Source organism: Haemorhous mexicanus, chromosome 13 (genome assembly GCF_027477595.1).
Source record: "Haemorhous mexicanus isolate bHaeMex1 chromosome 13, bHaeMex1.pri, whole genome shotgun sequence".
NCBI lineage: Eukaryota > Metazoa > Chordata > Aves > Passeriformes > Fringillidae > Haemorhous > Haemorhous mexicanus.
Window position 1 is genome coordinate 15,596,023 of NC_082353.1, and position 13,559 is coordinate 15,609,581.

At 40.2% G+C, this 13,559-nt stretch overlaps 1 protein-coding gene across 4 annotated transcripts in view; it reads right to left on the reverse strand.

Annotated features, from left to right (window-relative positions):
* Positions 1–13,559, reverse strand: part of AGBL1 (AGBL carboxypeptidase 1) — a 378,644-nt gene that overhangs the window by 221,054 nt on the left and 144,031 nt on the right. For all 4 annotated transcript variants that reach the window (XM_059858557.1, XM_059858554.1, XM_059858553.1 and 1 more), the window contains exons 19-21: positions 8,834–8,963; positions 4,125–4,256; positions 92–268 (exon numbers count right to left, since the gene is read on the reverse strand). In XM_059858557.1, the coding sequence (XP_059714540.1) occupies positions 92–268; positions 4,125–4,256; positions 8,834–8,963 (439 nt within the window). The remainder of the gene's footprint in view (positions 1–91; positions 269–4,124; positions 4,257–8,833; positions 8,964–13,559) is intronic.

Below are 13,559 nucleotides of genomic sequence, written 5' to 3' on the forward strand. Positions count from 1 at the left end.
GAGAGAGCTCAGCAATGGCCGTCTCCTCCATCCAAGCTCATGAGATGTGCATTAGGAGGGTGGCAGGGGGTGTTTTGAAAGGTTTACTCACTCTGTAGAGTCCGTGGCTGCAGCTGCAGTAGGTGCTTTCCATGGTGTAGCTCCTCAGCACCCCCATTTCCTTCCACACCACCACACGGGCCGTCGACGCCCGCGACTTCTCCACCAGGAAGCTGCAGCTGTTCATGACAAATGCAGGGGCCACTTTATCCAGGATTTTGGGAAGAGTCTATGAGAAAATGAATTGCACAGATGTGCTCGTGTTGATATCATACACACACACATACAGAGAGACCTGTGTTTCAGTGTGTCCATAATCAAATCTAGCCATAGGTACTGAGAGCTCCCACTGGTGCATTACCTCCATTCCATGTGAAACCCCCAGATTCTAACATTTGTTTCATTCCAAAGACTAAAATGCAAAATTTCTGTAGACTTGTCTTATTTCACTCCAAATCCAACATTTGTACACCAAATAGTCTGGGTGAAGCACTGAAGTCAGTTTTGTTCTCAAGCTGCTTCAACCAACCTACACCTTCTGGTTGAGCTGTCAAGAGTCACAGCTTGGGATACACCTGACATCCCTATTCTCCCCTCTACAGCTCTATTATATCTCCTCCCACCATAAATCCAGGATCAGACAAGGAATTGAGCCATGGGAGGAATTTTGTCTGAAGCTGGTACAGAGCAGAGAAAGGGGACCTGTTTTCTCATAGACCCTCACACATAATAATGTGAAAATAAAGCTCAGCATTTAACTAACTTGCATTGTGAAACAAGCCAAAATATTCTCTTCCAGGTCCAAACAATGTATTGCATGCAGTTCACTTAAAGAATCACAATAAAAATTAATATTAAAACCAGTAAATATTACATCTTAGCCCTGAGTGATTTTCTTACTCTCAAAATCATATTTCCCAACAAAGTCTATAAACACGCCTGAAGTATCAAATATTCCATCAGTGAAGAGGCAACAATTACTTAGTCATTACAGAGGGCTAAATGTGTTATTTTTATACTCCATAAAAATAGATAACAGCTACATAGAGCACACCTAGTGCTAATGAATAGACTGGACCATTAGATACACACACACACATGCCTGTGGGTTGTGTCTGTGTGTGTCTGAACTTCAGTGCTGCTACACCAACCACAACATGTGCCAAAACACCACATATTGCTAGTGGCATTTGCCCTTGAATTTCATTCAGTTTGGGTAGTGAAGACTAACCAGCTAATTTCACTTCCAGTAATCATCAGTTTCCCCCAACTAATTCTGAGGAATTGTAGTTCTGTTCCTTTAGGCTTCACATCAATGTATGGGAATACCTGATTTGAAAGTTACTTAAATATGTTCTTTCCTAAAACATGCTTGATATGAGTGATACATATTTGGTCTAAACTACTTTACAAAATCTTTGCAAACTACTTAACCATACATATCTTTCGTTTATACATTTATCATTTTTCAGTGTATTTTGGCTGCAGCCATCACTGGTCTTCTCCAGTTCCATGAGGTCCATTTTTCACATGAAAAAACTGAGGCAGAGAAAACTAGAACAAAGCAAAAAACTTCTCTTTAAATCTGAGACCACCTCAAGCCTCAATCTTAAGTCAAGATCTCCAGTGTGTTACTAAGAGCTGCAGCACTCTCATTGCTGTGGGCTGACTGAAAAGAGAAACCTTGAAAATTCACTTCTTGCCTTTGATAAAGCACCCAACATTTCTGCACTGCCTTCAGCTTGCTTCTTGCTGCACAGAGTTCACAAAATTTTACAGCTTCATGCACAGCTTCCAGGTTTTCCTGGATTTTGACTGAGAAGGAATTAAAAATATGCAGCAGAAGCATAGCACAACCATGAGACCCAGTTAAATAGGCATAGCACAACCATGAGACCCTGTATGTGAATTGTATGTGCCCTTATCTGAACCCACACACTAAATTTTGTAAACTTATCACATCAAATACAATAATCAGAACCCTAATCCAGTTTAGCTTTTTAGAGCAATTCAAATTATATGCATAATCAATCTTTTACTTTTAATTAAATAAAAATACTGGCAGGTAACAGCAATGTCTCTGTACACAGGACTCATTTAGAAGCATTAGCAACCCCAAATTTAATATTCATTTCATTTTACCAGCATTCGCTGGATTTCACACTAATGGATCTTTCTTCTCTATTGATTCTTCTCATTAATTATCTCTCAATAATATATTTTGTGTGAAAACACATCCCTTTAAAGGATGCTTTTATGATAGTGCAGCAGTGTGACTGTGTTCCGTGTCTCTCAGCAGCTGGATTTATCATGTGTGACAGCAAAGGAAGCTGCTCCACTTACACTGGACCCTGTCCATAAACCTCCAAACCCATTCAAAAAGAATCCAGTTATATTTCTTTACTAATGTCCCAGCAGAGATTGCTGTCAAAGGGGCCTGGAATGTTTATCAAAAGGTTGGGATTATGGTGCCAATGCTAAGCAAGTCACCCAAGGCCACCAAATATTAAAGGCAAGGAGGACTCTGACTGTACATTGCCCAGGGCTACAGCTGAATCTATAACGTGCGAGGCAAAGGCTCTTCCAAAACCCATAACTTTCTTGAGGTATTTGGTTTCTGTTCCTGTGGAGAAAAATCAATCATGGAGGCCAGATTAATTCCCATCACCTAGAGGAGGCAGGAGAGAAGGCTGTGCAAACAGTGCAAGGCAGCAGGTCTGAGGCAGGGCTGGGTGTCTGCCAGCTGCAATGGCAGATGTGTCCCCAAACAGACCCAGCTTCCCCAGCCTAAGCAGGGAGAGGGTGTTCCATAGGCTGGATCTGCAGCAGGCACCCACCTCCCATTTCGTGCAAAAGCAAGGATTTGAGCCATAAAAACCTTCCTATGGGCCACTGCAGAGTGCTCTTGGACAGCCTTGGATTCATTGCAGATTCAGGTCAGGCTCCACTTGCTGACAGTAACATTTGAATTCTGTCTGGGCAGCAGAGCCCTCCTCAGCCTTTGCAAGCCCCCGGAATTCAAACACAGCCAAAAATGCCCTGGCTGTGGCAATCCTCCCTGCTTTCCTCAGGATCAATGTTAGCCACAGGGACCCCTCACAGCCAGCACTGGGCACTTTCCTCCAGTAAAGTTGCAGTTTTTTCTGTGCAGCTCCATAAGATAAGCATGGAAAAGATGAAAATCTCATGGAAGGATGTTGAGTATTTATGCTGAAGTAGCAAAAATTATACAGAGGCATAAACTGACAAAGACTTTTCAACCTCTTTCAGGTTTGAGTGATCCAAGCTCTAAGTCTGTAATCAGTTTAAGGCCACAATTAATGTTTTGTGAAATTAGCATTTTTTAAGACTAGAATTGGACCTTATAAATTTATTTTTTCCAGAAAAAACTTATTTAATAGGAAAATATCATTTAAATAGAAAAAAAACCAAGGAAAAAAAAAAGAAAAAATGAAGAGAGAGATGGGCAGAAAATCCTAAGGAGAGTTTGATGAACATGACATTCCCATGAAGCAGAAATAAAATAGATTTTAGAATTTTTTCTAATTCCAAGAAGAAAAATATTCTTAGTAGTGACACCAAACATTTGTTCCGGAGATAGCTTCACTATGATAGATCTGTTTGGCATCCATTGAATTATCTCATTTTTTCAGTGGGACCAGTAGCATTTTGTGATGAAGAAATTCAATTGAGTAGGACTGTGGGACACCATCATCTTCTCAGTTAAAATTACATAATTCCCATTTATTTTCATATCATGGGTAGGATGGTGAGGACAAAATTGTATGTACACTTAGAAATTATAAAACACACAAAAATATCTCTATTAGCATGTAGCCAAATGTTATAGTGCATCATTTTACTGAACTGAAATAAATAGCAAATACACCATCAGTAAATGGGTCCCTAATATCTGGTGAATGAAGATATAACATGTGACTCAAAATTCTCTGGACCATTATTCCTCTGGAGCAAGGAAAGCCTGCACCCTATTGCTAAGATTTCTGAGGTGACCTTATCTTAAATATTTAAAATATGTAAGCACATACAGGCTGGTAATTAAGGAAGGAACCAAGAGGACCTACCCTGTAGCCAACATCTTCTGTGACAACTGCTGTGTCAACCATGCAGCCTGCTTGCCACAAGGTCTCTTTAATGCTACAGCCATAGAGAAACACATTCTTTTTCTGGGAGTGCCCATGGTAGTCACAGAAGACCTAGAGAGAGGAAAAAATAAGGCAAAATGTTGAACACTGGAAAGGTTTCTTGGTTCTTTGTAATATCCACTACTAGACTATGGCAGGGAGGTGTTAATGGTTTTTTTTCCAGGTCTCTTCAGAGTAGCTTAGACTCTGGGCCATGCCTTTGACCTGTGTCAGACTTCATTAGTCACTTGTATCTTGCTTTATTTATTTGATCTGACATGATCTCAGGGGTCCAGATTCAAGCCTAGTGCACTTCTGTCTGCAGCAGAAATAAACATGACACCTGGGCAAGAATCCATGGCAACTCAGGAACCTAAGGGTTCATGAGAACTCCTGATACCACAACGGAGCAATTTGTCAAGCTCTTTCTACTTCTAAACTTCTAAACTCCAGCTTTATCCTCATGGGACTTGAAATCTATGCCTTCCCAAATGATTAATCATTGCTTTGTCTTCTTTAAATTAAAAACCCATGCTGCATAATTTTCAGGAAAATATAATCGTGCAGTTGTATTGCCAGACCTTTGCATGAATTCCTGCAAGTCAAGCACAGAAAATGACCCATATTCAAGGCAAATAATCTCATTCCACACTAATTTATCTGTCTATCCAATCCATCTCCCATGTCAGCTGTCACATAAACGAGGCACAAGGCACATTCCCATTTTAGCGGAAGTTTTGATTGCCTTTATAGGCAGATATTGATTCCCATGGAAATGAAAATCACAATTTAATGACCCGAGAGGTAAATATTGACCCAGGTCTTAAAGAATAATCAATCTCAGTGCCCTCTGAGATATGAAGTCGATGTACACATGGCTGTTACATATATTCTCCATGTCTTAATCAGGAATATTCAGAAATCTGTCAGTGAAAATATAACAATCTCTAAAGAGAAGGAATTATTTTATTTTAAACCAACAGCATTCATTGTAGAGTAGAAAGGAGCTTCAAGATTTCATTGAAACTGTTTTCCAGGACTTATGTTGGAGACAAACGAATGTGTGTAGGAAGGTAGAGAAAAATTATGGGCCCATACGGAGATGGGAGAGAAATATGGGGTGCAAAAATTAGAATCATAGAATTGTTTAGCTTGGAAAATATCTCTGAAATCATCAGGTCCAATCATTAACCCAGCTCTGCCAAATCCACCACTAAACTCCATCCCCAAGTGCAACAACTGCACATCTACTCAATACCTCCAGGATGGTGGCTCCACCACTGCTCTGGGCAGCATTTTCCAATGCTTGATAACCCTTCAGAAAAGGAATTTCTTTCTCCTATCCAACCTAAACCTCCCCTGGCACAACTTGAGGCCATTTCCTCTTGTCCTGTCAGCTTGGGAGGAGAGAGTGACACGCACTCACTGTCAGCCTGTCCAGGTCCCTCTGGAGAGCCTTCCCACCCTCCAGCACATCAACACTCCCACCCATATTCCTACCTAAATACATACAAAAGAGGGGAGAAACAGATGGAGAACATGAGCTTCTTCCACCAACTGTAAGGGCAAAACTTACCCTCCTTTGCTTATTTACCAGCTCCACAGCAACTAAGTTTAGCTGCAGCATGTCAGGGAGTTTATTTATCTGGGAATTGAGAACATACATTCTTTCAGCTCCTCTGACACTGGGGGTGGCTGAGGCACACATAAAAACCAGTCAGATGGACAATTATACACATCCCATAACTTACATGCTGCTGCTTCCTTTGGTTTCTGTCCTGTCAACTTCCCTTCCCACACCACCATCACCTCCAGATCTTTTTGTGGGGCTGAGGGCCTGCAGGTTCCACACCTGGAGCATGTGAACAGCCACCTACCAGCAACAGCTCTGATCCACACACAATTATCCTGAAATGTCTCCTTCCAAAGAGCTGCCTTTATTAATTCTCTTAATGACAGACATTTTTCCAGCTAGTATTTCATCTAAGCTACCAGCAATACACAGTCATAGCTTAGGTTAACCACAGTTACCACCTAGAATTTATTTCTATGAATATCAAAGAGAATTTTACAGCTTTTGTCTGATTTCAAGGCAGAAAACTCAGCTCAATTGCATATCAATTACCTGCCAATTTACAGAATTACAACACACAAAAGATAATATATTATCTGCTTAAAATATTATTTGTCTGAAACCATGCAGGGATGATCAGAGAGTGGAGCTGCCTGATAAGTAGCAGGTCTATAATTCTGCACCTCAAGAAGCCTGCAGACAGGTCCTTAGTGACAGATCTGTATTAAGACTTCTTTACTGGTAAAAGATTACTAAAGCCAGGTTCTGTAAATGGCAGCTGGTTCAGGCCATGGAATCTTTCACTGAGTGTCACCAGCATCCACAGGAGAAGTGTCAGTGCCACTGAAAACACTGAAAATACTTGCATAGCACTACATTTTAATTAATTTGACTGGATACTGCAGTCACTCCCAATGTTTATACTCAATTATTCTCTACAGCACATCCTTCTGCCTGATTTTCACACCACAGGGTAGCTTATGTCTCACCATTCAGCCAAGGCTAAGAGATATTTTGGAGTCTGAGCACCCAACACAGAATTCTTCCTGGGATATGTCTGGGCAAGCACTGAGCAGACTTGGCACCTCCCAGTGCTTTTTCTTCAGCCTGTCCTTCCATATGGCTGGGACACTGAGACACACAAACCAGTCAGACTCCCAAGCTTGCACTCACTGGGATATGACTCAAAGACATGCACAATTTTTTAATCTATTTGAAGTTATTTGCCAGCACTGATCATCCTGAAGGTAAGGACTGCCTTCTAGCTCAAAAACAACTCTCCTTATGAGTCACAGAACCAGGTACCTTTTAAAATAGAAGAAAAGCAATTTATAAAGTGGAAAGCAAGAAAAGCTGTTGGAAAACTGAACTTTTTGAAATTACTTCTCTTTTTTGTGTCAAGTCTCTTTCTTAATAACATTGTGACAGGACATTAAATGCCAGTTTTGAGGTAGACACGCTTAGAGATTTTTTTTCTCTAAATGAGTACATTATTGCTGGCTGTGCTTGTTTCCAAGCTTCAAATGACTTTGAGAGGCAGGAAACTCTGCTCAGAGCCTTCTGATCCACTGGAAGTTCCTTTCCCCTTTCAGAGCATCCTGCTCTTCACTGGAAATGAGACTCTCTGCACTGTCCCAATGCACCCAGTCTCTTGGTCTCATTGTGGGTCCCACAGGCAACAAGGTAAGTAAAAAAACTCCATTTAACAGGCTGTTTTCTTATTAACTAAAGAATTAAAGTGGCCTTGGTTTGAAGGGCTGCTAAAGTTCTTTGCTTTTCTCCTTCAAGCAGCTTTTCTTTGCTTTGAAGAAACTGCTTGCACATCCCTAGGATAAATTAAACCAAATCAGCTCACAGAAATCATTTGGCTGCCAGTGAACTTGGCTCCATAGGATCTTATAGGTTAAAAGAAAACCCAATAAAAACAAACAAAAAAAACCCCACCCCCAAACTCTCTTCTGAAGGAGGGAAAAGGCATTTTTGAGGATGTATAAACTAAAATCAATGCATTCTTCAAAGGCAAAGAAAAATCAGTTTATGAAGTCTGACATGCAGTCAGCGAGTGAGGGAGATGGTTGGATCAATAGCCTCCCTTCACTCAATGATGATGAAAACTTGTACTGAGTATTCAACTTTATGCACCTGAATATGACAAGGAGGGTCATGTACTAAAAGAGGCCAGACAGCAAATTACAGGGTAAAACAAGACTCATCCTACACTGCTCTGAACCAAAGGAAAATGTTGGTGACTCAATCTGCAACACTGAGTTTCAACAATTCTCCTCAGCCTACAGAGATATATTTCAGGGCTGTCAGTTTAGACAATAACTAAATTATGTAAGAATTCTCATAGAGAATTCACAGATAGAGAAGATCACAGATATTTTTACCTTATTTGGGGCTTTTCTCAGCAAACCCAGAGGGACTCTGTACTCGGTGTACTTGGATATTTCCTGCCTGGCCGTAGCTATCACCAACAAACCTGACAGTCCCTGTATCCACATCTGTTTGTCAACATTTGAAGCTCCTTGTGGTTTTCCTCCTGGGGTCTCAGAACTATTTTTTCCTTCTGCTGGGCAACTGAGCAGATGGGATGGATCCCAGACCCATCTCATGAATTTCTGGTAGCCCCCAAACCCAGTCGTTTCCACATTACCAAAGCAGCAGGGAGGTTCACTCACTTTGAGGGCTGCTTCCTATGTTTTTGTGATTGCATGGGGTTTAGCACAGTTCATTTAGACTAAATCTTTTTGGAATTTCTCCTAATGCTTCCATGAAAATAGTAATAACTTACTCATAATATTTAGCTTAGTTGGAACACTTTGAGGATATAAAGAGCTTTCAGAAATTTTCTCATTTTTATTCCAGGTATATAGAGATTCTGAAATTTGCAGTTGTTTGTTAGAAGATTCAATAAGTGATAAATATTCAAGAATTTCCAAACAATTCCACAAGATGAAAGTGTAACAGGACACGATGCTCCCAAACCACTCCAGCTCCCTAACAAAGCTGTTCACACAAGTACAATAATCAATCCATTCACAGAATCACACAAAAGAACCTGGAAGAGACTCACCAGAGGAGCCCGGCCAATGCTGCTCAGGTAATAGAGAAGACCTTTGGCATGGTAAATTGTTGGATGCAGCTGGGAACTGGGTGTCAGCCACTGCCTGTTGAGATCATCTCCACTCAGTGAACAACGAAGGCTGAAATCAGGAAGCAGCACATCACAAACTGGCAAAACAATAGCTGATTCCAAAGCATTTCCAATCCTGGCAAGCCAGGGCACAAGGACAGGGAATGTCAATAGAACACAGATATAATGGTTTTGAACATTGGGCTGGAATGAACCAATAACCCGTATTATATTTTTCAGGTTCTTATAGTGTATCAATTTTCCTAGTTACATTTTATTAATTTAATTTCCTTTCCTTCTAAGGTTCACTTAATTGCTGTCCTGCAAATTAATGCAGTTTTTCACTTACCTAAGAAGGCAAAAATCAAAAGGCCATTTAGAAAGAAGTCTTCTGAAACAGTCTAAATTCTGTGCTATGAAATTCATGCTGCTTGCATAGAGCACAGGCTTCTCAAACCCCCAGAGCGTACAAGCACATCTAACTTCTACTCATTCTAATTGAAGACAGGCACTGAAATGTCATTGACCAGTCTGAAACATGAATGCACTTAAATAAGATGAGCTGGGTGTCTCATTTAAGCTTCTCTACTCACAAGAAATGTCTCTATCTAAAGCCCATCAAGGAGATCATGATGCCTGTTGGAGCATTATGTGGAACAATTACCCAGCTTCACTGCAAGGGCTGGAGAAAAAGCTAAATAAGAATCCCAGATTTGCACTGAGGAAGTGTTTCCCTTAGTTAGTTACATGTTCTGTTACTGGCTCAATGATCAGTGGAAGATTGTGCAGGATACTTGACCACGTGGAGCAGTACAGCACTGTGCAATTCTGAAAAATTCAACTCATCTCCCTTGTTAGTGACTGTGTAGATCAGAGCCTTACACTCTTCAAAGGATTTGCTGTAATTTGGTTGATAATTTTCAAATCACAATGTGGTGATAAAATTCAGGAATCTACTCTCCAGCATATGAGATATTGTGGTAGGTCCTCATCATCTCCAGACTATCCACTAGAATGCTTCCAGTGGCACTGCAAAACTGGGGTGCTTCTTGTTCAAAAAAGCTAAAAAATCCTAAATGTTGGATGAATTTCTAGCAATGGAGTTGCATGCAGCTTTGCTGCACCAATCTCTTAGAACAAATTAAAATATAAATGTACTAATAGAGATGGGTTCTGCTGGTGTATTGATAGAGGTTAGGGTGTGCTGCATGTGGCATCTTGGGCATTATCAATGCCTTGCAAAATGCTTGGAAAAAAATGGTTACAAAGCAGGAGTGTTTTGTGGTTTTTTTATTATTATTAGGTGGGAATAACAGAGAACTGGTTAAAAATGGAAGACAAAGAAAGAATGAGTCACTAAGGATATTTCATATATCTTTAATGTAGGAAAACAAGGTCTTTAATGACATCTTGGGGTTTCTGGCAACACCACAAGATCCATTCCAAATTTACTCTAGTTTAAGTTATCTGAATTCCCTTATTTCCTCATAATCCATACTTCCCACAGTACTCACTCAGCAAATCAGAAAACACTAGGAATAGCTAACACTTGGGAAGTCTTGGGAAGTCAGAAAATGCTGCTGGGAGGCTTCTGCCAAAAATTCTGCATGAAAACATGACAGTTTCTGTCGTGTTTTCTAAGGGCTCTTCGGATAAAGTTACCGTTAGGCTCATCTCTCCTCATCTTCAGGACAACAGCTGCTCAGATGAGATTAGCAGCTGTACTTCTGCCAAGGTTTTTTGTGTGCCTGCACAGTTTCCCTTCGATAGGTACAATGCCACAGAGAGAGTCACTGGACTGAATATAGAAACTCATCTTTCTCCAATGTTACCAGCAAAAAAATAAAACCCAAATACTTCCTTGTCAAAAGGTTGTGATGTCTTCCTCCATCACAGTTATACCAGGGAGAAAAACTGATTGAGAATATCAGCAGAATTTTCATTCTGAAGGGAAGAATGATAGCTGGACTTGTATTCCCATGTTTTAGTTTAATATCAAGGAAAAAAAACAGAAGGGAGTTTTGTTGTTTCAGATCTACAGAAATAGTTTTTCATCATTGTCACTGGTCATACCCCAAACCTACTATATCCCCCTTTCCTGTGGGAATTGACATTAGTTTATGCCTCCTCAAACCATCCACACTCCCCTCCGCTAAAATGCCTTTGTATCCACTGGATGAGTCCATCATAAGGGAGAAAAAAAAGCAGGGAAATAGAAACTACTGAAAGGATTCAGCAATACAGAGATTAATATTAAGTCACTGCCAAACTCAATTTTTATTTTTTAGACTAAACTAAAAGCTTCTAAAAATGTTGATTATTCCTTCAGCAATTATAAAGAAATCCCAGGATATGTCACATAAGAAAAACTCCTCATTCAGTCCATAATACAATCTACCAATTCTGTTGCACTGACAAAAAATGTGACTTTTTTCAGAGGTGACTATGACAAGACAATCCCCAGCTCTGCAGTTCACAGGTGCTGCTGTGCTTAGTATTAGTTTAAGAAGTGTAATCCAACTCTAAATAATTTGGAAGTTCTTATGAACTGTTTGGAAAGAAGGTACTGTCTCTACATAAAGCCAAGAGCTTGGAGACAAAGTTCAGCTTTGTCCTTTCAAAGATTAACATTTCTGCTCATTTGAAGCTTTAAATATTAGCCCTCAGCTTGGCTGTATCCACAGCTCTTAAGGACATGCAGAACTCAAATTTAATTACAAGACGCTGATTTCTCCCACCCTGCTCTGTCCTTCCTTCATTTTGCTAAAAACTGTTTACTTTTGAACGTGCCAGTTCCCTGCCAGTCCTGTTTCTCCTTATCCCTTCATTCCTTCTCTCTCTTTCCTAATAGTGATGACATGCACAGATAATGGTTTTGCCCGTTATGCTCTGCAGCCAAGGGTGAAGGTAAAATATTAAGCTGATTTCAAATGCTGATAGCAAATAAAGGGACTGGAGAGCTGAGACTGGCTTTGAATGTTTGGCAGGATTTAATGAAATTCACTACTCAAATCAAAGGCCTTTCTTTCAACACAGTTCCAAGCTATTCTATTTCCTTTAAATGCTTTACATGTCTTTTCTCTTTTGAAGCATTAGGAAGACTACATGCCACCTTGGATGGGACTAGTGGCAGCTTACAAAACTATTGCCAGAAAAAATTCCAGTAAAAACACCACTTCAGTGGCTCTATATAAAGTACCTGAAATTCTGCTAGTTTTTACATATCTCCAGTCCAAGGGTACTACCCAGAGATAGCTCAAATAATTAAACTGTGATTCTCTTGTTCAAAAGCCTGATCTGTTTGTTATAGTCCTCCCTCCCCCTCTGCTTTTATATAGCCAAGACATTTTGGCTTTGAGGGCAAAGTAACCTCAGAAATTGCACAAAACTCTGCACAAGACACGTGTATGGATGGAGAGATCCCACCTGGTCCTAACATGAGCCTTGATAAGGTCAATGGAACATTCTCATGTGCTGCAATAAGCCTGCATCCCACACAGATCCAAAAATGGCAGGGGATGAGAAACACAGGAAAAACAAAACTGAACAGGGTTGTGTAGCAAAGAGATTGGGGATAAGAATAATACACAAGATATTAGACAAGAAAGAATGAAATGGAGAGAGAGAAAAGTCACTTTTTAAAGAAAATATGTTGCTGTGCTTGGAAGATAAAATACTTCCCAGTCTCCTGTCCATAACAGATAAAAGGAAAGACAGGAGCCATCATATTGAATGAATGATGTCAGGACTGATAATAACAGCACCTGGGGCACAGGGAAATATAAAATCTAAAGGGATGCATCATGTTTGATATGTAGAGAGAAGCATCACCATTCACTGTGCATCTTAAAAGCAGACAGCAGTACCAGAGTAGGATGAGAGTGTCTATATAAAAGGCAGCAGGCACAAGTAAACATCAAGATGCCATTGAACAGCAGGAGGCAGCTTCCACCAGACACAACATGCTGGACTTTATAAATAACAGCAGCCTAGGATGAAAACTGAAATATTTTTATTAAAATGTTATGGTCCTACCATTCAGAAAACTCAGAGCAACATGGAGGGGGAAAAAATATAAAATGGATAGAAAATCCTTTGTTTCTCTTCATTTTAAGTCATTCCAGAGATCAAGACTGGTAATGAGAGGAAGCAGCAGCAGCAGTAAAGCCCTCCTTCATATTGTAATGTAGACTGTCAGAAATATAGCCATTATTTTCTGGCTTGGACTCTGGCTTTGTTCAAGCCCATGGGCTGAAATCATAATGGCTACATTGCATCCTGGTATGGCCCTGTGATGCCAATGATTATTCCAGAAATGGAACATCACCAGAACAATGTAAATTTTGGAGGCTTTACAATGAAACAGTTGTCATCAGCATTACTGCAGTTAACAATTTATTTCCCATCCTTCTCTTTCCTTCTGACTGCAACATGAATGCTAAAATGTGTACAATAGAACCAGACTCAAGAGCAGTTTACCTTCCCAACATAACCAAAACAGCTGGAAGTGCAGCTACAATCCCTATTCCTTATCTCCTTTCTTCAAGTATTTCATTCTTAAGCCCTAATCACACTCCCATCCTTACTTATGCATGACCTACTGCAACGCTGATTGTCCTCAAACCTCATTTGTACCACATCTGGTTTTTAAAAAAACCAAACTGTT